A 27347-nucleotide genomic window follows, 5' to 3' on the forward strand; every position below is an offset into this window, starting at 1 on the left:
AAATTGAGCAAAAATGGCCTGGTCAGACTTCAGACAAACTCTCTTTATGTTAAATTCATTTCAGAGCATCCAAGGACTGTGTGGATCTCACAGGTTCAAAATTATTAGAAGCCAAAGGTCAAGTGGCCAAATGGGGTGATTCAGTTCTTTTGCCATTATCAAACTAGCAACATTAACCTAATTTATTCATTAATGCCCAGAATGTCAAAAGTTGTCAGATTAAAAAAAAAAAAAACTCTGCCTTGTTATTTGTCTGTCAATACATACACACCTAAAATTTTCCAGAGACTGACTGGATTCTGGATTTGACGTTGTTTCAGTAACAACCCGCTGATCCCTTGAAAGGCAGGGTTCAGCAGGAGCAATTGTGAGCTCTGAAAAAAAGAACAGTATCCAGGATCATTCCAGGACCACAACACACCCAGGCAACACAGGTTAATTCCCAACCCCAGAGTCTTTAAAGACTGCCCCAATACCTATGAATGTTTACTATGCCGAAACCTGAGCATTATTTCAAAGTTATAATATAAAAATAAAAAGGTTAAAACAAGTGAGCAAGTCAAACACTGCACGGAGCGTGTGGCACACTGGCTGCCGCTCTGGCGTGGAGGAGGCCCACGCTCTCCTGCCAGGACGCGAGGCCAGTCCTTCCCAGCCCCTGGGCCCGACACCTCCAAAGAGGGATTCCGCGGGGGGCACCTCCATGCACTCTGGCAGGCTTGGCCAGTCTCTGATTCCTGACACAACACTTTCCAAGATGAGAATTTCTCCCTTTTGAGTAAGTTCTACATTCTTAAGAAGGTCAATGGTCCAACGTAACCTTTTCTATTGCTGTGCTGTCATTTTCTTCACTTCTGGAATTTTCTTCCTTAGCTCATACCTGCTCTCTGCTGCTAAACAGAAAAGCAAGACCTGGATCTCACGGCATGTGCTCCACGAGTACCGACACCTGAAAGCACACACTGCCTCAGGCCACAGCACAAAAATAAGACGCAGCTAGTGACACTCTGCTCATACAAAAAACCTTCTGACAGCCCCCTCGGCACAACAGCAAACTATCTGAAAGACGCTGGAAATCGTCCTGGCGGGCTCTGATCTCTACGAGTCAAATGTAAAACAACTCCCTGTTAGAAACTAGTAAACTCTTGCTGGATTCAATTTTAAAGCGACAGGGAGAGAGGCAAATGTGTATACATATAACATATTCATGTATCTCTGTCAATACACAGCCCTAGGCTGAGGGCCGCGTCACTCCAAGCCTGCTTCGCAGCCACGCCACACGACAGAGATTCGCCGGTCTGGAGAAAAACCTCGAACTTGCAACTAGAATACACACGGTTTTTGAAAGCCAGGACCTGAACAACGCCGCCGAAGCCCGCGGAGCCGCGACTCCTTCACGATTCGCACCGCCCACAGTCGAGCGGCCCTCACGGCCGGCGCCCCACGGGAAGCCAGGGGTCCCCGAGCCCCAGGCCCACGCGCGGCCGCTCTGCGCGTGACCCGCTGGCTGCCCGCCAAGCGGGGCGACCTTCCAGGACCGCGGCGGGGCGGGGCGAGGGGGTTACCTGAGCGGTTCGGCCCACGGGCCGGAAGAGACCAGCCGGCGGCCTCTGGGAGCAGTAAGGCCGCCTCCTCCAGGCCCCGGCGGAGAGGACTGGCCTCCAGCCCGCGTCGGGGCCTCGCAGCCGCCAGAGACCCGGGCCCTGGCCCCGGCGGAGGTGCAGCAGGAGCAGCGCGGCCGCCATGTTGGCCCAGACGCGGCGCCTGCGCGGTCCGGGCCTCCAGGCGCCTGCGCGGTCGGGCCTCGGCGGCCGGGTCCCCGCGCCCCGCCGCCGTGCTCCCGGGGGCGCGCAATGGCTGCGGCCTGCGAGGAGGCCCCGCACGCGCGTGTGTGGTGTGCGCGGTGTGCGCGCGTGCACGCGCCTGGAGGGGCGTCCCTAACCGCGGGAAAACCTGCAGCCGCTGTGTTCTTTTTTTTTCCAACTTTATTTTGTACATTTAATAATTGAAAATATAAATTAAAAACTAAAAAGAAAACAGTTGAATAAAAACATACGTTTCTCAATTAGATGTACTGAATACATATAAACATTTTTCTTGAGTAATACAGTATGTTACACAATTTATTTGGTTCATAGTAACGCAATCATACACTATTTGTCCTTTTGTGTCTCGTTTGCTTTGCTCAACGTAATGTCCTCCAGGTTCATCCCTGCTGTCATTTGCTTTACAACTTCATTTCTTCTTGCAGTTGCATAATATTCCATCGTGTGACTGGACCACAGTTTGTTTATCCAATTATTGGTCGATGGACACCTGGGTTATTTCCAACTTCGGGCAGTCGTGAATATGCCGCTATGAATGTCGTTGTGCAGATGTCTGTCCCTGTCGCTGCTCTCAGTTCTTCTAGGTATACACCCAGCAGTGGTTCTGCAGGGTCGCCTGGTGAATCTATATTCAGTTTCTTTAGGAACTGCCAAACAGCGGCTGTACCATTCTGCATTCCCAACAGTGAATAAGTGTTCCTATCTCTCCACATCCTCTCCAACACTTGCAGTTCTCTTTTTAATAGTGGCCATTCTAATAGGTGTGAAATGATATCTCACTGTAGTTTTGAATTGCATTTCCCTAATCATTAGTGATGTTGAGCATTTCTTCATGTGTTTTGTTCTCATTTTTTAAAGATTTATTTCATATTTATCCCCGTCCCCCCCCCCTTTTTGCGCTTGCTGTCTGCTCTCTGTGTCCATTCCATGTGTTTTTTACCATTTATATGTCTTCTTTGGACAAATGTCTATTCTATTCTAGTCTTTTTCTCATTTTTAAATTGGATTGTTTGTCTTTTTATTGTTGAGTGGTAACATCTCTTTATGTATCTTGACTATTAAACCCTTATCAGATATGTGATTTCCAAATATTTTCCCCCATCGAATTGCCTGCCTTTTCACCCTTTTGACAAAGTCCTGGGAGGTACAAAAGTGTTTAATTTTTAGGAGGTCCCATTTATCTATTTTTTCTTTTGTTGCGTGTGCTTTGGATGTAAGGTCCAAGGAGCCACCACCTACCACAAGGTCTTGAAGATGTTTCCCTACGTTTTCTTCTTCTAGTTTTATGGCCCTGCTCTTATCTTAGTTCTAATTCCACTTCCACTCTTGATCTAGTGCTGAGACCTCTCTGACTGCTGATTGTTTAGAGCCAAAAACCCTGTTGAACAGAAAAAGACTGGACCAATAAATGACAAAGGTTAAGATTGTGGTGACATGTTTATTTCTGTGGTTTTCTATATTCCTCAACGAATAATTACAACAACAATATTTCCAAGTGCTAACTAGTGCCAGGGTCTTGGTCAAACACTTCACAGATGCTTTGCATTTGCAACTCGACAACTCAGAGGAGTCCTTTTTTTTCCTTCTGTTTTTTAGTTTATTTCCGAGTTGCAAAAATTATTTCCCCTTCCCGATGTTTTTAGAATTTCCTATATTCCCCCATTTGATCTTGGCTCCCACAACCAGACAGACAGAAAGTGCAAGGACCTTCTTTTTCTTGCACCTGTAGTGGAAACCTTAGCAACAGACACAAACTGCCCCAGGTCTGTCCGAGATGCATTCGATGGGGTCCTATTGGAATCCCTATTTCACAGGCAGGAGATTAGACCCAGATCCCAGGCAGTCTGACTTGACTCCCGGGCCTGTCCTCCTCACCAATATTCTTCACGGATTACAAAGTTCCAGGGGCGGTGGACACACACTTTGAGTCCTCAGGCTGGGCCCATGGGCGTTGTCAGAGGCTTTACTTGTGGTTGGGGAGCTGTTCGGGTGGTTTGTGGAGACAACAGCTCCTCACGCCAGGGCTATCACTGATCCTACGACTCACTGCCTCTCCTTTTTCTCAGGTGGTTCTTAGTCCCCTTCGTAATCAATCCAACCCTCCTGCCTCCTCCACTGTTTTTCCTCTTCCTGGTCAAAAGACACCAGGTGAGCTGTCAACTGCCCTTGCCCCACCCATTTTCCAGTCTCCCCAAGTGGGCCCCGCGGCTGTAACCCAGCTTCCAAAACCACATTGTTGTACCCGACTGAAGCTAGTGTGACAGAACCCTGATCGGAAGTGACCAAGACCCCCTGCCCTGCTTCCTCACCAGAGAGTTTGTGACTCAAATCCTCTCTCAACTTTGAAAGTGCCTGGGAAGAGTTTTAAATGCAGACCTATTCTTAATATTGTTTGATATAAGGGTATTTTGGTAATGCCTCTTTGGCTCTGGCCATTCAGTCAGAGGCAGTCTCTGGGGAGAAAGCACTGCGTTCAGTCTTTAGCCATATTATTCTGAGAAGGTTATTAACTTCTCCAAACCTCAATTTTCTCATCAGTAAAGTGTGTGGGGGTAATGATTATCTGTAAAGTGAGGCTAATATCAGCCTTGGATTTCCCACAGGGTTATTGCAAAAATAAAACTCAATAAACATCTGTGAAGGCAACTTGTGACCTGGGAAGCCATCCACATCCCAGGAGTTATTAGTAGGATAAAGTGGGAAAGGAGGGTCTGGGAAAACAGACTTGATTCATCTTCTCAGATTCTCAACAAGTGCATTTTGTTTTTGTTTTTGTTTTTTTAAAGATTTATTTATTTCTCTCCTTTTCCTGCCCCCTCCTGCCCCCCATTGTCTGCTCTCTGTGTCCATTCGCTGTTTGTTCTTCTGTGACTGCTTCTATCCTTATCAGCAGCGCTGGAAATCTGTGTTTCTTTTTATTGCATCATCTTGCTGCGTCAACTCTCTGTGTGGGCGGTGCCATTCTTGGGTAGGCTGCACTTTGTTTTGCACTGGGCGGCTCTCCTTACGGGGCACACTCCTTGCACGTGGGGCTCCCCTACGCGGGGGATACCCCTGCGTGGCAGGGCACTCCTTGCTCGCATCAGCACTTTGCATGGGCCAGCTCCACACGGGTCAAGGAGGTCCAGGGTTTGAACCATGGACCTCCCATGTGGTAGGTGGATGCCCTATCCATTGGACCAAGTCCACTTCCCAACAAGTGCACTTTGAAGGCTGGCTGCACACCGGGGCCATAGCAGGCTGGGGCGGGGTGGGGTGAAGGAGGACAGAGCCTTGGAACCTGGCTGCTTCAGCTCCACTGCGGGAGTTTCAAGGGGCAGAGTCTCCTGTGACCTCAGGTGCCCCAGGACTTGGACCCCGGGAGAGAAGGAGCTTTTGGAGAGCTGGTGCCTGAATCTTCCTTTGCCTAAGGCCCCACTTGGGAGGCCCTTTCCTCCCACCAGGACATCAGCTTTGCTTTCCTCAGGACATTTCCTTTACCCGCTAGCTCTTTATCTTGTCTCTCCTTTGTGACTGCTGTGTACTTCCTCATTACCCTTTCTTGGCTCTCTGAACTCCGGACATTTCTCAAGGCGCCCGTGAACCAACTCCTTTTCTAACATCTGAGATGGGCTGGGGATGGTACCTGTCTTAAGTTTCAGGAGCTTCCCTGAGACCAGGTACCTACTCTGCATTTGTCAGCATAAAGAGCTGACACCCTTTCGGCCTGGGCAGTGGGAAGAGGACGTGGGTAGAGAGCACCCGACCCATTCCTGTCCCTTTATCCCCACCCTTTGTTCTCTGTTAGCACGGAGGCAGGGACCTGGGCAAGCCCTACTCGGAACCTGCAGCCAAGCCTGTATTCTAGCAGTCTGTAGACAGGGGGCACTTTTTGACCCCTTTCAGTTTTGTGATTATTAGAAAGAAATTTTCAACTGTAAGAAAACAAAAGCTCACCTGATTGTGGGGGAGAAAAGAATTTTATTAATGATCTTGCAAGAACAGGTGTGTGACCTGGATAAAATGACTGGCACGTCAAAAAGCAAGAAACAGTGACATTTATACCCTAAACCTGACACGCGGGTCCCTCCCTTGTTCCCCACTGATTGGGCACTTCAGGGGCTACAGCCTATCAGAATCATCTATCTAAGTTCCCACTTCCCTCTCTCAGTTGCTGCTCCCTAGCTCTCTACACCCTGGTGGGCTTGGTGGGCTCGGTGGGCTTTCACCCCGGCACACTTTTCAAATTTGGTGCTGCTTTCACTATCGGCCCCGCCCCCAGCACTCACCATTGCCCACCTTGTTTTAGAGCCACTTTTCAAATTCTTTGCACTTTGAACCCCTTTACCTCCCTCCTCCAAATGCAGAGGAGGTGCCGGCTTCCCCTTTGTGTGAAAATTAAACTCAACCCTTTTCTTACAGTGATCTAGACTTCCCTATTCATATCTGAGCAAATAATTACTTGCTTCTTCCCAAACATGGCAACAGCTAAACTTCTAAACCTCCAATATTTTTTTGAGCACAGTGATTTTACAGTGAACTTGGCCTTCAAAGCCTTGACTGTTGCACAGTGTATCCCATTTCAGACTTGATGAGCTCATTCTGCTGAAGCTGGCACACAGCTATATGTTTTTGAGTAATATTAGGATGTCTTTTATGTAAAATATACTACCTTGAGGAATGTTCAAATAAACTAGATTATCTTTGAATTTTGATAAATTCTGCTTTTGAACGAAATATCTTTCTTTGGAAACAATTTTTCCTCATATCACTCCTTTTTAAAAATATATATATACAGGGCAGATGGCCCCTCTTTGGAAATGGTGTTTATGTGTGATAAATCTGGACTCAAATGGGATCTCCCTTCATAAGACTTTCATGCTAATGTGCTGGAGGTGCAGTTAATGTTGGGGTTTAAGATATATTTAGGGGATTTGAATCTCTGGACTGACAATGTGATAGCCAGGTCCTGAGCCTCAACAGACTCCAGCACCTACAATCTGATCTATAGGACTTACTACACTCAGCTAAGATGGAGTTGAAGAAGGACAACCACCACACCATGGAGCCTAGAGTGATTACAACTGAAAATGGGAGGATTGCATCCAGCATCCATGTGGAATATGAGCCTCCTCTTGACATAGAGGTGCAATGGACACAACCAATCCAATGTCCACATAGAAGAGGTGGCATTGGATTGGGAAAAGTGGACATGGTGGACGATGGGTATGGGGAAAGGCAGGAAGAGATGAGAGGTGGAGGCGTCTTTGGGACATGGAGCTGCCCTGGATGGTGCTTCAGAGGTAATCACCGGACATTGTAAATCCTCACAGGGCCCACTGGATGGAATGGAGGAGAGTATGGGCCATGATGTGAACCATTGTCTATGAGGTGCAGAGGTGCCCAAAGATGTACTTACCAAATCCAATGGATGTGTCATGATGATGGGAACAAGTGGTGTTGGGGGGGGAGAGGGGGGGGTGGGGGAGCGGGGTTGAATGGGACCTCACATATATATTTTTGATGTAATATTATTACAAAGTCAATAAAAAAAAAAACAAACAAAAATAAATAAATAATTAAAAAAAATATATATATATTTTATACTTTTATTCCCCCCCATTCTGAGATGGGTCCCTTGTCTGTCTGCTCATCTTCTTTAGGAGGCGCCAGGAACTGAACCTGGGACCTCCCATGTGGGAGGTGAGTGCTCAACCACTTGAGCTATTTCTGCTCCCTACTGGTTGCAGCATCTGCTCATTTTCTTTAGGAGGCACCAGGAACCAAACTGGGGGTCTTGAGCCACATTCACTCCCTCATATCACTCCTTAACGCATCATAAGTGCAACAAGACTTCATAATCATAGGTTTTGTTCTCCTTAAAAGAACGAAAAGTCCATTTTTACTAGTAAAAAACTTGCATGATAATTTGAGAGTGGATTCCTCAATGTTCCTGAAGACTGCTGGGTTTGGAGTTTGGACAGATGTTCCAGAGGGACTGTATTAGTCAGCTAAAGGGGTGCTGATGCAAAATATCAGAAATTGATTGGCTTTTATGAAGGGTATTTATCTGGGGTAGGAGCTTACAGACACCAGGCCTTAAAGCATAAGTTACTTCCCTCACCAAAGTCTATTTTCATGTGTTGGAGCAAGATGGCTGCCGACGTCTATGAGGGTTCAGGCTTCCTGGGTTCCTCCCCTCCAAGGTCTTGCTTCTCTTTCCTCTCTGCATGCTTACTTCCCAGGGCTCTAGCGTAAGGCTTCAGCATCAAATTCCAACATCAAAACTCCAACATCAAAATCCCTCAACTTTGTCCTTTGTCATGCCTTTTATCTGTGAGTCCCCACCACTCTGCTGTTTGAGGAGGAAGGGCAGGGGTTCTAGCAGCTTTGGTGCGCCAAGAATTTGAAAAGTGACACCAAAACGAGAGGGGGCCAATGGTGAGTCCTGGGGGTAGGGCCAGGAGTGGAAGCTGTGCCAGATTTGAAAAGGCGCCAGGGGTGAAAGCAGTACTGAGCGCGTCCAGCTGGAGTGTAGAGAGTGTGGGAGCGGTGACTGAGAGTGGGAACCAAGAAACTTAGACGTCTTGGATAGGCTATAACCCCTTAAGTATCCAATCAGTGGGGAACAGGGGAGGGACCTGTGTATTAGGCCTTAGGGTATAAATGTCAGTGTTTCTTGTTCGGCTCCCTGGCCATTTTATCCAGGTCAAGTGCCCATTTTTGCAAGATTGTTAATAAAATTATTTTCTCCTTCACAATCAGGTGAGCTTTTGTTCTATTACAGGTGTAGCTTTCTTTCTAACGCCGCCCCCCCCCACCGGCCAAGGGGCAGGAACTCAACGCCCTAATGATGTGGGCCAATCAAAGCCCTAATCATAACTTAATCACACCCAGGTACGGATCAGATTACAAACATAATTCAGTATCTACTGCTGGAAATCATAACCATATTGAACTGCTACAGGGACTTCAAAAGATAAGGGCTGTGTCCTTCCCATAGTTAACACCCACAGCTCAAAATTAATTGAATCACTGGTTTTATGGTTGTATTAGTTATCCATTGCCATTTAACAAATTACCCCAGAACTTTGGGAGTTGATATCTCAGTTTCTCAGGGTCAGAAATCCGGTATCAGTCTTACTGGGTGCAGGTCTCTCCCATGATTGCAGTCAGGTCGATGGTCAGGACTGTAGGCTGCAGCCACGTGAGGCTTCACCGAGGTGAGAGGAGCAGGCAGTCCCTGCGGCGCTGCTGGCCGTAGCCCTCAGGCCCTTCCCCGGGCCTCTCTGGTGGCATGGGCGCTAGTTCCAGACCGCTTGATCAGAAACAGGAAGCCAGAGCCCAGCCATCGCTGCGGCCACTCCGCCTTCTGCTCTTGGTCACCCAGACCACTGCCGGGGTGGGAGGGACAACCCCAGTGTGTGAAGAGTGGGGCGCGGGCCCGGCAAGGCCATCGGGGAGGCCGCTGACTATGCTGGTGATCAGAGAAGACACCTTCTTTTTTTTCCATCTGGTTGTGTCATCATCTTTTTTCGGTGCGTTTGCTTTGCCACCAAGGGGCCTGCATATCACTGTGCAGGTCTGGGATGTCTTTTTTTTTTACCAGGAGGTCCTGGGGATCGAACCCAGGTCCTCCAAATAGTGAATGGGAGCTCAATTGCTTGAGCACAGCTGCTTCCCGATATCTGCTGTGTTGATCTGCTCAAAAGACCTCTTTCCTCAGTTCCTCTAGTCATGTGGCCGAAGCCCAGGCCCAGCCCGGCAGATCCAACAGAAATAGATGTGAGCCACAGATGTAATTTAAATTTTTCTTGTTGGCACAAAATGGAAAAAGAAACATGAAATAAATTTTAACATTTTAATGCAATATATCCAAAATATTACCATTCTGACACGAGTAGAAATTGATACATTATATATATATATTTTTGTACTCAGTCCTTGAAATCTAGTGGTTATTATATAGTTAAAGCCTATCTTGATCTGTAGTCACTCTTCAAGTGCTCAACAGTTACACATGCCTGGGGGCTACCTTTGAGTTCTGAGTCCTTACCTAGCCTTTTGACAGCTACTCAAGTATCAATACCTCAGGGAAAGTTTGCCCTCCCACCCCCACCCCGTGTCCATTGCTGTGTCCATTGCTGTGTGTTCTTCTACGTCCGTTATCTGGCGGCACCGGGAAACTGTGTCTTTTTTGTTGTTGTTGTGTCATCTTGCTGCGTGTGTGTGGCACCACTCCCGGGCGGGCTATGCTTTTTTCACGCAGGGTGGTTCTCCTTGCGGGGCACACTTCTTGAGCGTGGGGCACCCCTACGCGGGGGCGCCCCTGCATGGCACGGCACTCCTTGCACATGGCAGCACTGTGCGTGGGTCATCTTACCATATGGGTTAGGAGGCCCTGGGAATTGAACCCTGGACCTTCCATATGGTAGGCAGATGGTCTATTAGTTGAGCCACATCTGCTTCCCAGACAAAATTTTTTCAAGTGACCCCCAGCTAGAGTAGACCTCCAAACTGTATCCTTCCATAACTCCTTAGCCTTCTCTTTCAAACCTGGCTCTTTCTAGGGTTGTCTGGTGAACATGTGTCTTGCCACCTAAGATCAATCTGATGTCTCTGATGATGGTGACTTGGTCTGTTCTGTCCCGTTGGGTTGCCAGTGTCCCGGAGAATGCCTAGCAGTAACAGACCCTCAGTAAAAACATTTGTTGACTTAATGCATTAAATGGCTCCATTTTTCCCTTTTACTCTGCATTTCTGCTGCTTACAATTTTTACTTAATAGTTTGTTAATAGCTTCTGTCAAACTTATCTTCAATTTCCAAGGCAAACTGCCTCCTTATTCATATTTCCAACTTTCAACTTCTTAGTGAGAATACTTGATTGGCTTAGGTCAGTGTTATTCAAATTTTCCCAAGATGAGCATTGTCTGGAACCAAAATAAAAAAATGCTAATTCCTTATCCCTTACTATCAAGATGGATTCAATAATCAGAGCGGGGTCTGGGATTCTAAATTTTATCAACTTTACCAGGTAATTCTCATGAGGCAAATATGTGAACCCTGGCCTGCCTCATTTTTCCGTGGGTGGTTGTTTTTATCAGGTTCCCACCCCTCTTCCACTGAAGTTATTGGGGTGGGTGTGAAGAACAAATCTGGCTGCTTCAGGAGATTGAAAGATTGTTGGTTATATAGCTTGGGACACTTTTTAAAAAATAAACCTGCCAAATAAGAGTCATATTTCTTATGAAAGATGGTGACATATGTAAATAACTGATTCTTCCACAGAGCTTCCTATGTGCCATGCACTGTTCCAGAGGTTTTACATATTCATTTAATGTTCCTGATAACCCTATAAGTGCTATTTATTGCTCCCATTTTCCCCAAAAAGAAACGGAGCCTGTGAGAGGTAAATTAAATGCCCAGGGTCAGTGCCAGTCAGTCCAGCAGGACTGGATTTGAACCTGGGCAGCACTGCAGCAGAGGCTGTCTCACCCACGATCCTGTGCTGCCACTGGGGATGGGGGGTGGGGGGGTGGCTTGAGGTTCATTCACTCAAGAATTTGTGATCCCATGATTTCATTGTTTGGACCTTGTAAATATTTTGCTTATCAGTTGTCAGTACAACACAGGATTGAAAAACCAAAGGAGCCTCTTTTTTTCTCATCTGCCTTTTCTGGTTTAGCACTCCTGGACAAATAAACAAATGCATTTAAAACAAAACCCAGATGTACCACCTACTTGGTAGTTTAATTTTAGCTAGAATTTGCTAACAAAATTACTGCACAAATTGCCATCTAACAATTTCATATTTTCTTTTTTTGAAAAGATTTATTTATTTATTCTGTCCACCCTGCCTCATTGTTTGTGTTTTTGTCTGCTGTCTGTTCATTTTTTCTTTAGGAGGCATGGAGAATTGGACCTGGGACCTCCCATCTGGGAGAGAAGTGCTCAATTGCTTGAGCCACCTCCGCTCTCTGCTTTGCTGTCTCTCTCATTGTGTTTCTTCTTTGTGTCTCCTTGGTGCATCATCTTGCTGCATCAGCTCACCACGCCAGCTTGCTGTCTTGCCCATCTTCTCCAGGAGGCACTTGGAACTGAACCCGGGACCTCCCATGTGGTAGGCAGGAGCCCAATCGCTTGAGCCATATTCACGTCTCCAATTTCACATTTCCCATAACCAAAATAACAGGCATAAATTATGGTTTTGATTTGCCAAGATACTTTACCTTTCCTTTACATTAGATTAGCTGTGAAAATCCCCCATGGATAAGTTTTTAGATTTATGGGAAGCTTTCAAAGGTCAAGTGGTTCTCCGGACATGACCAGAGCTGTCCTGCCGCAATGAGAGTGAACACCGAAGTGACCGTTTCATTCTCACAACGTTTTCTATTATTAATGCGGAAAAATTAACGCCTGGAGGGATTAGGTGAGTCACCCAAACACTCTTTAAAGCCAAGGACGGCTGGAGCCGGCTGGGGAAGAGCATTCCTAGTTCTCCAAAGCAGTTGGAACGCTCCTTACGCGCCTCAGACCCCAAGAAGCAGAGTTCCCAGGTTGGGGGTGTCTCAGAGACAACCCCATCCCCAGTCCCTATATTTTCTATTGCCCCGGGAGCCTACCCCCACCGTCCCCTCCCCCCCTTGGCCACTGGAGAGGTCACGCGAGTAGAGAATCGTGTGAAAGTTCTCGGGGATAGTGTCCTCTAGAGTCCCGTCGGCAGGTTAAGTACGGCCCAGCTCCGCGAGCCCCTCGCTGAAGGCGGCCTTCGCTCACCAGGCCCCGAACCCGGCTCGGCGCCGGAGAACGTCGCCGAGGTACGAGATGAGCAGCGCTGACGACAGCCACATCTCCTGAGGCCAGGACGGGCAGCGGCGAAAGGTCATGGCTCCACGGCTAGCGGCGGGGTGCGGCCCGCGACGCCGACATTTGCTTCTCCGGGTCCGCCAACAACCGGCCTTGTTGCTCTTCCATTCTCCTCTTCGCTTCCGGCACTTGAAGAGGCCAATCCTCATTTCCGAGAAAGAAAGTCCCGCCCCCTCCGTGATTCAGGGAGCCAATCCAGTTGCCAGCTTCCTCATCGCCCCGGACGCACGGTCCTGACCAATCAGTTCTGGGACGTCCTTCCAGTCCCGCCTCCGCATCGCCCCTTCACCCCCACGAGCACACTTCCTTCCCGACGTCGTGACGTGCGCTGCCCTGGTGCTCGACCGGGACGGGCCAATGGCGGTTGCGGACACGGCGGGCCAATGGGCGGGAGCGTCTCATGCGCCGGCGCCCGCCGCAGCCGCCGCTGGGTCCTGGAGCCAGAGGCCGCCTGGAGACGGTGCGCGATGGAGCGAGGGCCCCAGCCCGGGAGGCGCCGCCGCGGGGACTGCGGCCGGACGCCCCCTCAGTAGAGCCCCGCGCCGAGCGGCCGGCGCCCGCCCGAGCCTGGGCCGCGCCCGAGGGGCGTGCTCGCGCCCTCCCCGGACCTCGCAGCCTCGGCCGGCGCTCGGGTCCCGCCGCTGCCTTCCCGCTCGGGCCTCGCGGCCCGGGAGACGCGGCCGGGGTTGCATGGCCGCGCCCGGCCGCTGAGCCCGCGGAGCCGCGCAGCCGCTGGAGCTGGTGAGTGGCGCCGCGGGCGGGGGGCGAGGGTCCCGGGGCGCCCAGCGGCCTCGCGGCCTGCAGGCCTTTCCCGGTCTGGCCGAGCAGCGCCGGCGGCCTCCCGGCAGGCCCGGGGGCCGGGGGTGGGATCCGGCGTCCTCGGGGTCTAGGCGGCGAAGGTGTGCTCGGGGGCGGACTTGGGGGCCTCAGGTGGGCTCCGGGGGCCTGAGGACCTGGGTGGCGAGGGTGGGATCGGGGGCCTCAGAGGCCTGGGAAGCGAGGGTGGGATCGGGGGCCTCGGGGAGCTGGGGCGAGGGTGGGCTCCGGGGCGGGTCTGGGGGGCGAGGGTGGGATTCGGGGGTCTGGGAGCTAGAGTGGACTCCGGGGGCCTGAGGACCCGGGCGGCCGGTGGGATCCGAGGGGCCTGGGGGCCCTGGAGGGGTGGGCGCCGACCTCCGACCCGCGGGAGGGGCGCCCCTGCGCGCCGCTGGTAGTTGTTATTCTGGGCGTCCCTGTTATTATCGCTGTTTTGAAATGGGAGCTGGCGGCTCCCGGGCTCCGAGCCGGAGGGGGCGGGCGAACTGGGGACCTGGAGGAGAGTGGGGGCGCGCGGAGGCTCGAGGAGGGGCTGGAATGCGGGACGGCGGCGGGGGGGTGCTGTGGGGGGAGGGGAGGGTAGGCGGGACTGGGGCGCGGGTGGGAGGGAAGTGGTGGCGGTGGCGGCTGCAGCAGCAGCCCTTGGCCTCAAGGAACAATGTGAGACGTTGCCTGAAATGTTAATTTCCGTTCCTCATTTCATCATCCCCTGGCAGGGCGGTAGCAGTGTGTGTGCGTGCGCGCGTGTGCTCGTGCAGGGTCGGCCTTGCCACATGGATTCGGCCCCTCTCAGCGAGGGACTGTGGTGGTAAAGCTTGTCTCTGTTTCCTTCTGTAGTGAGTCTTCATTTTTCTTGAGGCCTGCTCTTTTCCTGGAGCTCCCTCAAGGTTTACTGTGTGTTGTGTTTTGGAAAGCAGGTCTTTCATAGCAGCTTCCAAGGAGTTTTTGAAGAAGCTCTGAAAGATTAAGCTGGCCTATGAGGGCCCTGTGCTTTGAAAACCATTTTTTTTCCTAACAGTGAGAACGTAGTTTACTTAGGATTCATGGTTTCCGCAGGTTGTGAGAGTGGTTTTATAGCCATTTGCAAGAACAGGGTGGCTTTGCAAACCCCTTGGTAGAGAAATCAGATTCTTGGCTTTCTTACACAGAAGTCTGGTGAGAGTTTTCTGCAGTGATTTGGACATTATCTAACGCTCCTTTCCCATATACAGTCATTGAACTGGAAAACTTAAGACTATTTTGGTCCTTTGGAGGGATGGTGAGATACATTCAGCAAAACTATGTAAGGTGATATTACGTGTGAAAAGTTGCCACTGAGATGGTGGTTTTGGGGTGTGCAAACCCAGTCGATGGCATAAATTGGAGAGTTCTAAATCAGAGACCCTGTTTACTTGTTTGCCTTTAGGTCTGCTTACAAAACGTTGGCTGTTCTGGTAGACCTAGAGTTCTGTTTGTGTCTTTTGAGAGTGATTGCACAAGTACTCTGATAGTACTGTGCAACTGTAGGTAAAAAAAGGAAAAACATCTTGCTCAGTTTTGGTTGTGAACCTTAGATTGGACCTCCGTGTAGGTGGTGCTTCCTTCCCATCCTCCACTCAGCTGTTGTCTTCTCTCTCTATAGTTTCACACTTAGAAGCAGGAGCTCACTCCCTAGACTGGCCTTTCTGAATGGAATGGGGTAGGAGAGGACAAAGGCCAAATTTCTATGATGTTTTCCTCTGTTCTTTGTGCATACCTCTTTAATTAGTTGAGTGAAAAGCTGCTCCAGAAAATATTGCTTTTCTGACCCAAACTTAAAACTTTCAGAAGTTTGTTTTTAAAGGTGTCATAGTCTTGAATTCCTCATTTGAAGTTGTAACTCATATCAGCCTTCCACCTTGCCGCGCCATCGTCAGATGGCTTTCCCTGGGCCCTCCGTGGGCACGCCGTGTTAATCGCCCTGCACCAGCAGTGCTTTTCGTCTCAGTGAGACAGATGGGCTGCTTCTGACGGGGCTTGCCATGGCAGCTATAATTACAGCGTTGAGACCGTGACAAACGGAACTTTCTACAAATGCAGTTTAAAGTAACTCTGCTTTATGTTTGTATTTGAAAATATTTTTCAAGAAGCTTTTTATGCCCTGGGTTTTTAAAGCAGGTTTGACATAGTAAGGTTATGTTTCATCAAAAGAGGAGAGTTACTTTGCATATGGGCAATGAGCCCGACATCAATTAAATAACATAATTAGAGGGTATCAGTAAATGCTGGTTCTGAGACTAATCTGCATTTGTTGCCAAAATAAGTGTTTTGATCTGGCCATTACCCTGTGTAAGTCTCTTCATCTCTCAAATGGTGTCATGGATGAGCTTCTTTTAATAGTAAGATATTTGCTAGTTAATAGGAGAAAATAACAATGCTTTGCTTGTCTGACCTCACAGTGTCAGTTTATTATGCCACTTAGTGATGTGTGGGGATCGAGCTTGGCCAATTTGATAAACTGTATATAAACATGGAATGAAATCACGTAACTAGAAATATTTTCTGGATGTGTTCTCTTAATTTGAATATTAAGTGGAATTTCTGTGCAAGTCACCTTTTTCAGTTTTATCATAAAACTATGTAAAAAGGGTGTCAGCCCTCACTCAGCTCCTAGAACTCAGGAGGTGATGGAGGAGGGAGAGCACTCCTGGCTGAGGAAGTGCCCTTTAGCCTTTGCGCTGCCCTGCTGATTCGGACTGCTGTTTCTGCTGCCCAGGGGCTTGTTTTCGTTTTGATGAATCTTATTCCTGTTATCTTTTAAGTTAGGGTTAGGCTTAGCAGTGCCCTTAAATATCATTTTTGTTACTCTTCTGTGCTTTTCTTAGCTCTGTTCTTTCAATATTTAAAATTTTCATTGTAGTTCACCTTTGGCCCAAATAATATTTTATAGCTATGGTAATAAAGCAGATGTTTTTATGATAAAGTCCAAAATGGTTACCGGGGCTTAATCCTGGGAGGCCGTGCCCCCATCCTTGACCCTCGACCTCTTATCCTCATACACTCTGGCTGTCTTGGCTTCTCGTTTCCTAGATGGGCTGGGGGCCTTTTTCCTTGGTGGTGCATACTCACCTGTGGCCTCCCCCCGCCTCAGGCTGCCTCCTGCTCAGCCTTCCTCAGCCTTGGCCACCACTCCCGAGGAAGGCGGCCCCATGCCTCGTTACAGGAGCAGAGTGCTAACACCGTGGCAGTCATGTACTCCTCAACTTCTCGTTTGATATCTGTCCCCTGTGATGGAAGGGCTGTTAGGTTAATGAGGACAGGGCACCCCACCTGACACCTAGAAGTTGTTCAAGAAACACTTGTGACAGGAAGTTTGTATAGGCTATCTCATTTCATGCACTGTAGACATCACATGACTGTGACTTTGTATCAGAATGTTGCTGTGCTTAACTAAGCCTTTCATATGTATTTGAGCAATTTTTCTTTTTTTTTTTTCAGGAGGTACTAGGTCCGGGGATTGAACCTAGGACCTAGAATATGGGAAGCCAGCACTCGACCACTGAGCCACATTGGCTCCCCTTGAGTAATTTTGAAAAGGGAAACCTAGGATCATGAATTTCCGTTTACTTGGTTGACTAGAAACTGTGCTATGTGAATTTCAGCCATTTCCCATGTTTTTCATTACAAGTTTGCCTTTACAACTTAGGTTAAAGGGTGGGCTGTAGCTTTTGAAATGGTACAGAATAAGCAGTAAAGAAAAACAAAGAAGAAGGTTGTTTTTTGTCGGAAGAAAATGCTTCTTCTGAATGAAAGTTTTAGTAGGACTGCTGTGTTGGGCCGAGATAGAGAACCGGAAGCAGGTCTTCCCTCTGGCTTCTGCTGCTTTGTGTAAGGGTTTCGGTGTAGTGAAGGCTGTGCTGAAGCAGAGGCCTGGCTGAGTGCAGTTTGCTGATGCTGCCCAAGTGTCTCCTCTAGAACTCTGAGCCCCTTCTGGCCAAATGTCACTGGACGAATGGCTTAGCATTATGAAAGTTGGAGCATTTCTTTAAGGAAAGAAAATGACATATTTGGACAGAAGTACACCAGAATGGAGTTGTGTGTTATTTTCCCCTACTTAGGTTTATGTTTTCTAAATTTTCTTTAGTGAACCTGTTATGTAAATAGCAAAAAGGTTACTTTTAAAAAGACTGATGGGTATAGCTTGGGTACTAGAGGTGTGGGTTCTTCTTGGTTTTGATAACAGTAGGTTGGATTTGTGTAGCTTTATAGTTTCAGCTTTTTTTTTTTTTTTGGGTAGCAAGAGGCAAGGGATGGGAGTTGGTTGTGGTTGAAAGCATTTAAAGACACTACCTCTAAGAAATCATAGTTAGTGGATTTTCAGGGTGAAAATAAAAGAAGTCTATCCTTTTAGTGTTACAGCTGAGATTTTTCAGGAACTGAGAGGACTGAATATCCTGTTGATGGGGACAAGGCCCGCCCCGTTTTTTTTTTTTTTTTTTTTTCTTTTTCCTTTTTAAGGCCAGGTTTGAAGCTGTTGTCCCAGAGTGCCAGGCGCACTCGCGGCTGTCTGAGTTACAGTGAGGGCAAGGCCTGAGTTCCCAGTCCTGCCCTCGGCTTCTTCACAGTGAATTATTTATTATTCTGAAAATCTGTCAGCACTCTTTTCTTTCCATTTGGGAAGAAACCAGTGTGCACCTGCTTGTTATTTGAAAATCTTGGCCCTTTCTCAACATGAAATGTTTTTGATCACTTAGATCAATTTTTTTTTTTGTCAGGGTTAAGTAAAATTCATAAAACTTCTCTCTCATACTTGTTTAGCTGTAAAAAAAAAAAGTGACCTTTAAGAATGACTAAAGTTGAAATTGAACTTGTAAAATACTTAAGATTAATCTTTGTTATATCAGAAAATTTTTCACCTGAAATGCCACAAATAGATTTTTTCTATTCTCACCTCATAAATAGTAAGTATCCTTTTCTTTTCTCCCCCAATGGCTGCAGTTTTCAGACTTTGGACGGAATGCTAATGTCCTGGAATAATGAGCACTTCCGTGACAGGAAGATTGCTTAGAGTGCTTGGTTCATAAGGTTTTGACTGGAGTTTCAATTAGCTTTTTTCCCAGGTTTATCAAACAAAATAAACACAAAAGACTTGCACTTAATTCTGGATGATAATGTAAACTTGAGGTATTATGGTTATACCTTTTAAACTTATCTCAAATGGAGAGGGTGAGAGAAGCAATGAGGAACCTTGTTACTCTAGAAATTAAACCTTGTTAGTATGCAACATGTTTCTAAATGCGGTTTTACATCCTGCAAAACAGGAAATAAAAATAAACAACAACAAAAAAACCCGAAGTCACACTCTTGAAAGAATTAGCTCCTTTTTTAATTACAAAAAAAAAAAAAAAAAAAAAAAAGATAAGAATGTGGGGAAACTTTAAAAATCTTGCTGTTTTGGAAAATTAGAAGAAAATTCAGCCTTTAGGATTCTGAAAAGTATGTCAGGAACTTTAGTGTTAGTTTTGTTCCATAACCTCATTTTTGATTCTGATTTCAAGGAACTTTTAGACTTTGTAAATTTTTACTTTGCTAGAGTTGTATGTTTTGCTTCTAATGTATTTAAGTTACGTACGTAGGTATTTCCATTACTTTGAGAATAGTCCATCTGAAATTTGGTGTACTTTAGTTTTGGACTTAATATATTAGCTATACTAAAACTCAGAATATTTTCTTATAGGAAAATCTTCCCTGACATGTGAGAAAGGTAATCTTTGAATTTTGTCTTTTTTCGTTTCATATGAAACTTAGAAGAGTGGTATGTGCTTTCACTCACAGCTTAAGTAATTTTCAGCAGATGTGTCCGTGAGATTTACATATGAACTTTGTGTGGTGAGGAGGTTCGAGCTGATTCTACTAAATTTGGGTTCTTATCAGATGTCTGTCTTTTCTTTAAAAAAATTAGAAAGCTGTTGAAGCAGTAACTTAAGTCCTTGAAAAAAGTGTTTAAGTAGAGGCTTTAGAAAATCAGAGAGAAAATAGCCCGTAATTTAACTCTTTCCAAGTATGTTGGTTTAAAGGGAATGTAGGATAGAAGGTAGAGGGAGGGCAGGTAAAAAGGGGGTAATGGAGGGAAACGGACTTGGCCCAGTGGTTAGGGCGTCCGTCTACCACATGGGAGGTCCGCGGTTCAAACCCCGGGCTTCCTTACCCGTGTGGAGCTGGCCCATGCGCAGTGCTGTTGCGCGCAAGGAGTGCCCTACCACGCAGGGGTGTCCCCCGCGTCCCCTGCATGGGGGAGCCCCACGCGCAAGGAGTGCACCCTGTAAGGAGAGCCGCCCAGCGCGAAGGAAAGTGCAGCCTGTCCAGGAATGGCGCCGCCCACACTTCCCGTGCTGCTGAGGACAACAGAAGCGGACAAAGAAACAAGACGCAGCAAATAGACACAGAGAACAGACAGCGGGGAGGGAGAGGGGTGGTGGAGTAAATAAATCTTTGGGAAAAAAAAAGGGGTAATGGAAGTTGGGAAAGAAGACATGCTTTCAGAACTTGGAGAAGTACTTCTGGTTTTGATATTTGTTCTGTCACCAGGTGCTTTAGTTTTCTATTGCATCTGTAATGTATCACTATAACCTTAGTAGTGTAAAACAATGCAGATTCATTATCTTACAGTTCTGCAGGTTAGAAGTCTCAAACTGATCTCTCCAGCTAAAATCAAGATGCTGGCAGGGCTGGTTCCTTCTGGGGGCTTCAGGGGAGAGTCTCTTTTCTTGCCTTTCCCAGCGTCCAGTGGCCTCTTGATCCCTGGCAGTGGCGCCTTCCTCTGTCATCATAGCCAGTAGGGAGTCTGTCTGACTCTACCTCGGCAGCATCTTCTTGGCCTGCCTCCCTCTTCCACGTTTAAGGGCCCTTTTGGGTCAGTTGGATCCACCTGGATCACCCAGGCTCTTTCCTGCCTGCCGATTAGTGACCTCCGTTCCTCTGGGCCATGTAAATACAGGTTCTGGGGTGTGGGGGTGCTGTTATTCTGCCGATCCTCCTGGGGTTCCTGGATGCCGTTCCAGCAGACAAGGCTGCAGTTGGCATCAAGCAGCTGCAGCTATGCTCGTTGGCGCTGTCTTGGATCTGGCCTGCGTCCATGCCCCTGGCCAGTCGGTTCAGTGTGGCATCGCTGGGGTTAGTGAGCATGCTGTTATTAAGAGTCTTGTAGGAATCTTTATTTTTTAAAAAATAAATTTTTTAGTTTGGGAAATAATTTGAAATGTACAGACAAGTTGCACACACCACAGAGTTCCCTTCGTCCATTTTACCCTGTCATTAACTTTGGTATATTACTGCTACCCCAGACATTATTCTGCTTTCACCAGTTTTCCCACTAATGTCCTTTTGCTGTTCTGGGGTCCACCTGGGGCTAGCACAGTGCCCTGCACTGCGTGTCCCTTTGGTCTCCCGACTGTCACGTATTCTCAGTCTTTCCTTGCTTTTCCTGGCCTCGGCCGCTCTGTAGCTGTCCACCCACTGGGCACAATTGTAAAGTACTCCATGACTCATTTTCCACATGTAGCCTGCTTTTTAGTAGGAGAACAGCTTTGTGTGTGTTTTCAGCTGGAACGACTTACATGTTTCATGGAAGGTGCTGTTAAGATTAGACAAACCTAGCTTTTTCCTGTGTGTACACGGATTTAGTCAACAGATGTTTATTGGTTCACTGTTGTGTGCAAGACTGTGTTGGAGGAAACAGTGGAGTCTGAGCTCTAGGCCTGCCCTGAGTGTGCGTTCAGGTGGTGAGGACACAGTGAAAAGACGTGTGAGCAGGATGTGGTGGGCTTCTCAGGAGACAGACCCTGCTGGCTCTGAAACCTGAAAAAGGTTTGCTGGAGTGCTGAGTAAGAAGAGGTGGCATGTTGTGCAGAAAGCACAAGTAGGGCTGTCTCCTGGAAGGAGGAATGGCTGGGAGAGGCGGGATGGAGGCTGGGGATGGCAGCTGGACCTGTTGGGACATGGAACTCATGAAGGAAAATGGTAGCAGATGAGGCTAGAGAACGGATTGGAGTCGTGTTGAGTAAGGCTGAGTGAAAAAGACCTGATGTGGGCTGCCAAGGAGGAGGGCTGCCGAGGAGGAGACCTTGAGTTACTGTGAGGCAGAAAATACGTTGAAGGGTTTGATGGTGGGGAGGCCAGGTGCAAGTCAGAGTGACTGAGGAGTAGACTTTACAGTGTTCCAGTGCCTAAAGCTGGGGGTCCCTTCCTCTCCCTGCGAGGAGACGAAGGAAGAAGCGGCTTCTAGGAATTTGGAGGGTCTCCACTCACCCTGCTTGCTGGCTGTGAAAGCAGGGTGTGCTCAGTCACGGACTTGTCCGCACACTCACCCCTCTCCCCCCGGTCCCCAGCCCCAGCTTTGGGAGGAACATCAGGCTTAAAAAGGTGTGTCACTGGAAACACTGCTATAGAAATTAGGAGTGCTATGTTCTAGGGAAAAACGTAAAGCAGCAGTTAGAAGTGGATTACAAGCTTTAAAATTCATACATGCATTAAGTGAATGGCAGAAATAACGCCTCCCAGCAAAGCAGCTGAGGGGCAGAGGGCATCTAACAACACCCCGATGGAGGGGCGGCAGCGGGCGGCCCAGGCGGGGGCCTCGCCAGGACGGGGCTCTGGAAGCGGCTGCGTGGGCGCGCTGTGGAGGCTGAGCCGGGCCCGCTAACACCCAGGTGTATGAAAGTACTAGTGAAAGGGGGCCTTGGTTCACAGTGGGGGGCACGGAACACACAGGCCATGGGAGAAGTCAGGTATTGCCGGTCCCATAGCAAGTCTATATTCAGTTTCCAAAGGGGACAAACAGAAGAGCAGTGGCACAAGGGCTGGGGGTGCTGTGCCTGCTGCAGGCCGCACTCCGTTCTCTGCCCTGGGGGTGTGGGCCCCACAAAACTGTCCTTGCTCTCTTGTCACTTCCGTGCTGGTGGGAGAGATGGATGGCGCCGTGGAGGGAAGTCCAGTGCGAGCTGTCTCGCAGGCAGAGGCCGGGGAAGCGCGAGCTGCTGAGCCGGGCACCTGTGGAGCCTGCCTGGTGGTGGTCGGGGGAGCCGAGGCGGGGCTGGCTGTAGGTTCTCCTCTGGGGGTGGTGCCTCCAGTTCCTTGTGCTTATTTTCACATAAACTGTCTGTAATTCTCCTAAACCAGGGGTTCTTAACCTTTTTTGTTCCACAGACCCCTCTGCCAGTCAGGTGAAAACCCCAAACCCCTAAGTCCACACTGTACTGTGTATTAAAGTACATCACACCCGCACCAATGTGTCCCCACAAGAATAATGTTTTTCTTGAACTTCACTTCAAGCTCATGGCCCCCTTGTTAAGAACCCCTCTCCTAAACCCTTTGTTGCAAACCCCGCTACACCATTAGTCCCAGCTTGTTGACACGTGACACGTGTTAATCGTCTTGATGGCGAGAGCTTGTCTGCGGTTTCCACAGTGCGGTGCTGATAGCAGTCGCTGTTCCTCTAGTGATCCTTAGAGTACACAGTGGATTGAGGAGCTACAGAACAGCGAGGTCCAGGGCGGTAGCAGAAGCCATTGCGTGGCATTAACTCCGATGTTTCTTGACTGCCGATTAGAGTGGAAGGGAACGAAGGGTGCGCTGGGATCTGCTGGCTGCTCTTGCCACTTTGCCTTCCTTGAGATTCGTGTGAAGCAGACCTAACTCTGGCTTGCTGTTTCTTGATTTTACCATCTGGTGCATCTACAGGTTTACCCAGGGACTTTTTTTTTTTTTTTAACAAATCAGTTTTATTATACGTATTAATAAACATACAATTCATCCTAAGTGTACAGTCAGTGGTATTTGCTATAATCATGTAGTTGTGTATTCATCACATCAATCATTATTAAAGGATTTTCATTATTTCAATAATGATAATAAAAAAACAGACAAGAAAATTGCTCACCTCTCAATCTCTCTATGCTTCCCCCACTGTACATAGCTGCTGTTTCTAGTTATTCTAAATGTATAATCGATGGCTTTTAATATAAGCACGATGTTGTACATTCATCAACTCAAAAATTTTGAACAGTTTTATTACTCCAAAACGAAAGACTCCAAACCCCTTAGCATTCCTTCCTCAGACCTTCATCACTAATCTCCTTTCATCTTTATAAGTTGATTTATATTTACATTTTGTATAAATGGAATCATTTAGTTTGTAGTGCTCTCTGTCTGGTCTCCTTCACTTAGTATAATTTTTTGTTGTCCGATATTCACATTTTGTACTATTAACTTACATTTGTTCAGCTTCAAGGAAAAACGGTCTTATATATGCAATTCTACTCATATTCATATATCACATCATATGTTTATATTTCACATACTATATTTAGGGGGCAGTCATACAGTATTTGTCCTTTTGTATATGGCTTTTTTTTTTTTTTAAAGATTTATTTATTTATTTAATTTCCCCCCTTCCCTGGTTGTCTGTTCTCTGTGTCTGTTTGCTGCGTCTTGTTTCTTTGTCTGCTTCTGTTGTCGTCAGCGGCACGGGAAGTGTGGGCGGCGCCATTCCTGGGCAGGCTGCACTTTCTTTCGCACTGGGTGGCTCTCCTTACAGGGTGCACTCCTTGCGCGTGGGGCTCCCCTATGCAGGGGACACCCCTGCGTGGCGCGGCACTCCTTGTGCGCATCAGCACTGCGCATGGGCCAGCTCCACATGGGTCAAGGAGGCCCGGGGTTTGAACCGTGGACCTCCCATGTGGTAGACGGACGCCCTAACCACTGGGCCAAGTCCGTTTCCCTGTATATGGCTTGATTCACTCAACATAATGCCCTCCAGGTTCATCCATGTTGCCATGTTTCACGACTTCATTTCTTTTTTTTTTTTTTTTGATTTATGTATTTCTCCCGCCCACTTCCCTGTTGTCTGCTCTCTGCCCATTCGCTGTGTGTTCTTCTGTGTCTGCTTGTATTCTCATTAGGCGGCTCCGGGAACCAATCCTGGCTCCTTCCAGAGTGGTAGAGAGGCGATCTTTCTCTTGTGCCACCTCAACTCCCTGTTCTGCTGTGTCTTTTCTGTGTCTCTTGTTGTGTCATCTTGCTGTGCCAGCTTCTCCATATCAGCTGGCACTCCACTTGGGCCAGCTCGTCACATGGTCCAGCTTGCCTTCACCAGGAGGCCCTGGACATCAAACCCTGGACCTCCCATATGGTAGACGGGAGTCCAACTGCTTGAGCCACATCCGTTTCCCTCATTTCTTCTTACTGCTGCATAATATTCCATCATATGCGTACTCCACAATTTGTTTATCCATTCATCAGCTGATGGCCACCTGAGTTGTTTCCAACTTTTGGCAATTGTGAATAACGCGGGAAGTGGACTTGGCCCAGTGGTTAGGGTGTCCGTCTACCACATGGGAGGTCCGCGGTTCAAACCCCGGGCCTCCTTGACCTGTGTGGAGCTGGCCCATGCGCATTGCTGATGAGTGCAGGGAGTGCCTGCCACGCAGGGATGTCTCTGCGTAGGGGAGCCCCACGTGCAAGGAGTGCGCCCCATAAGGAGAGCCGTCCAGCGTGAAAGAAAGTGCAGCCTGCCCAGGAATGGGGTTGCACACCCGAAGAGCTGACACAACAAGATGACGCAACAAAAAGAAACACAGATTCCCGTGCAGCTGACAACAACAGAAGCGGACAAAGAAGAACACGCAGCCAATAGACACAGAGAACAGACTACTGGGGTTGGGGCGGGGGGGAAGGGGAGAGAAATAAAATAAATAAATCTTAAAAAATTATGAATAACGCTGCTATGAACATCGGCGTGTAGATGTCTGTTCGTGTCACTGCTCTCAGTTCTTCTGGCTCTATACCTAGCAGTGGCATTGCCAGGTCCCATGGCAAGTCTATGTTCACCTTCCTTAGGAACTGCCGAACGGTCCTCTGCAGTGGCTGTGCTATTCTACATTCCCACCAACAGTGAATAAGTGTTCCTATTTCTCCACATCCTGTCCAACATTTACAGTTTTCTGACTTTAATAGCAGCCAGTCTAAGAGGTGTGAAATGATATCTCATATTTGATTTGCATTCCCCTAATCGCTAGGGATGTTGAACATTTTTTTCCATGTGTTTCTTCGCCGTTTGTATTTCTTCTTTGGACAAATGTCTATTCAAGTTTTTGCCCATTTTTAAATTGGATTGTCTTTTTATTGTTGAATTGTATGATCTCCTTATATATCATGGATATTAAAACCTTATGGGATATGTGATTGCCAAATATTTTCTCCCGTTGAGGTAGCTGCCTTTCATCCTTTTGACAGTCCTTTGAGGTGCAAAAGTGTTGAATTTTGATGAGGTCTCATTTATCTATTTCTTCTTTCGTTCTCATGCTTTGGGCATAAGGTTTAAGAAACTACTGTCTATCACAAGATCTTTTTTATTTTTTAAAGATTTATTTTTTATTTATTTCTCTCCTCTTCCCCCCCCCCCCCCCCCGCCCCCGCCAGTTGTCTGCTCTCTGTGTCCATCGCTGGGTGGTCTTCTGTGAAGGCTTCTATCCTTATCAGCAGCACCAGGAATCTCTGTTTCTCTCTGTTGCGTCATCTTGTTGTGTCAGCTCTCCATGTGTGTGGCGCTGTTCTTGGGCAGGCTGCTCTTTCTTTCGCGCTGGGCAGCTCTCCTCACGGGTGCACTCCTTGTGCGTGGGGCTCCCCTACGCGGGGGACACCCCTGCGTGGCACGGCACTCCTTGCGCGCATCAGCACTGTGCATGGGCCAGCTCCACACGGGTCAAGGAGGCCCGGGGTTTGAACCTGGACCTCCCATGTGGTAGACGGACGCCCTAACCACTGGGCCTAGTCCGCTTCCCTACCACAAGATCTTGAAGATGTTTTCCTACATTTTCTCCTAGGAGTTTTATGGTGGTTGTTTTTATATTTAGATCCTTGATACATTTGAGTGAATTTCTGTGTGAGGTGTGAGATAGGGGCTTCCTTTTGGATGTGGCCGTCAGTGCTCCCAGCACGTTTGCTGACTAGACTGCCGTGGCAGCTTGGTGGGCTTCAGGATGTCGTAGGCTGACTCCACGAGTCAGGCGAATAAGCTTAAGGTCAAGGGGCAGTTCAAGGCTGTTTGGGTCTGGAGTGTCCACCCTGGGGCTGAAGTCAGTTCCTCCCAGGCTTGTCTGAGGTGAGGGAATGAGCTGTATGCCCCCGGAACCTCCCCCATCCAGCCTCCTTCCCTGTGGTGCCTGCACGCTGGAGACGGCAGGGCCCTGGATAGACACAAGGAGACTCCTTGCTTTGAAATGGCAGCTGTACACATTTTACTTCCAAGGGGAGGCTGGAGATTGGCTGTGGATGGTGAGATGGATGGAGGGGACATGCAGCAGGTGCAACAGTGTCAAAATTGGTTGTTCTGGGCAGTGGCCTGGCATGCAGATGTTTATTCCATCTGCATCTCATGGTTTCAGGATTTTCAAATAAAAAGTCATGCAATATGATGTATGTATATACGTTACACACGAGATAGTTCTACACAGTCTTTTTTGCTCCTTGTCATAACTAAGTATTATTGTAGGAAAAAAAAATATCTGGAACGTGAATAAGTTGGATTTCCTGGATCTGTTGGGTTTTTCAGAACTGTAGCTGCCCTTGAGGACCCAGCCCACACTCTGCTGGCTGCAGGGTGGCTTGTCCAGGATTGCTCAGTGAGTCAGGGGCTGGACCCGGAACCTTGGGTCCTGACCAGTAGCTGAGGATACTTTTTTGGCTTTCCATGTAATTGTCATTGGTGGCTAAATTTCTTGTATGGTAGCTTTTACTCTTGAAAAATGCAGTTCTTTTTGTCATCTCATAATATTTGGAGCTAATGGACAATTAGCCAAATGAGATTTAGTTCACACAGTTTCTTTTTTTTCTGAAAGAAATTA

The 27347-nt window shown here is 47.9% G+C and overlaps 2 protein-coding genes across 6 annotated transcripts in view; one reads left to right on the forward strand and one right to left on the reverse strand.

Moving 5' to 3' along the window:
* The window catches only part of SPG7 (SPG7 matrix AAA peptidase subunit, paraplegin), a 44574-nt gene extending 42785 nt beyond the window's left edge, over nt 1-1789 (reverse strand). The window contains exons 1-2 of one of the 2 annotated variants that reach the window (XM_004471919.4): nt 1566-1789; nt 272-374 (exon numbers count right to left, since the gene is read on the reverse strand). In XM_004471919.4, coding sequence (XP_004471976.1) covers nt 272-374; nt 1566-1745 — 283 coding nt within the window. In that variant the 5' untranslated portion in view covers nt 1746-1789. The remainder of the gene's footprint in view (nt 1-271; nt 375-1565) is intronic. The other variant, XM_058279556.2, reaches the window with a different exon arrangement.
* An 11329-nt stretch (nt 1790-13118) lies between these two features.
* Nucleotides 13119-27347, forward strand: part of ANKRD11 (ankyrin repeat domain containing 11) — a 250617-nt gene continuing 236388 nt past the window's right edge. For all 4 annotated transcript variants that reach the window (XM_071209031.1, XM_058279557.2, XM_058279558.2 and 1 more), the window contains exon 1: nt 13119-13413. The gene's annotated coding sequence lies outside the window, so the exon portion shown is untranslated. The remainder of the gene's footprint in view (nt 13414-27347) is intronic.

The sequence above is a fragment of the Dasypus novemcinctus genome, chromosome 18 (genome assembly GCF_030445035.2).
Source record: "Dasypus novemcinctus isolate mDasNov1 chromosome 18, mDasNov1.1.hap2, whole genome shotgun sequence".
Lineage (NCBI taxonomy): Eukaryota > Metazoa > Chordata > Mammalia > Cingulata > Dasypodidae > Dasypus > Dasypus novemcinctus.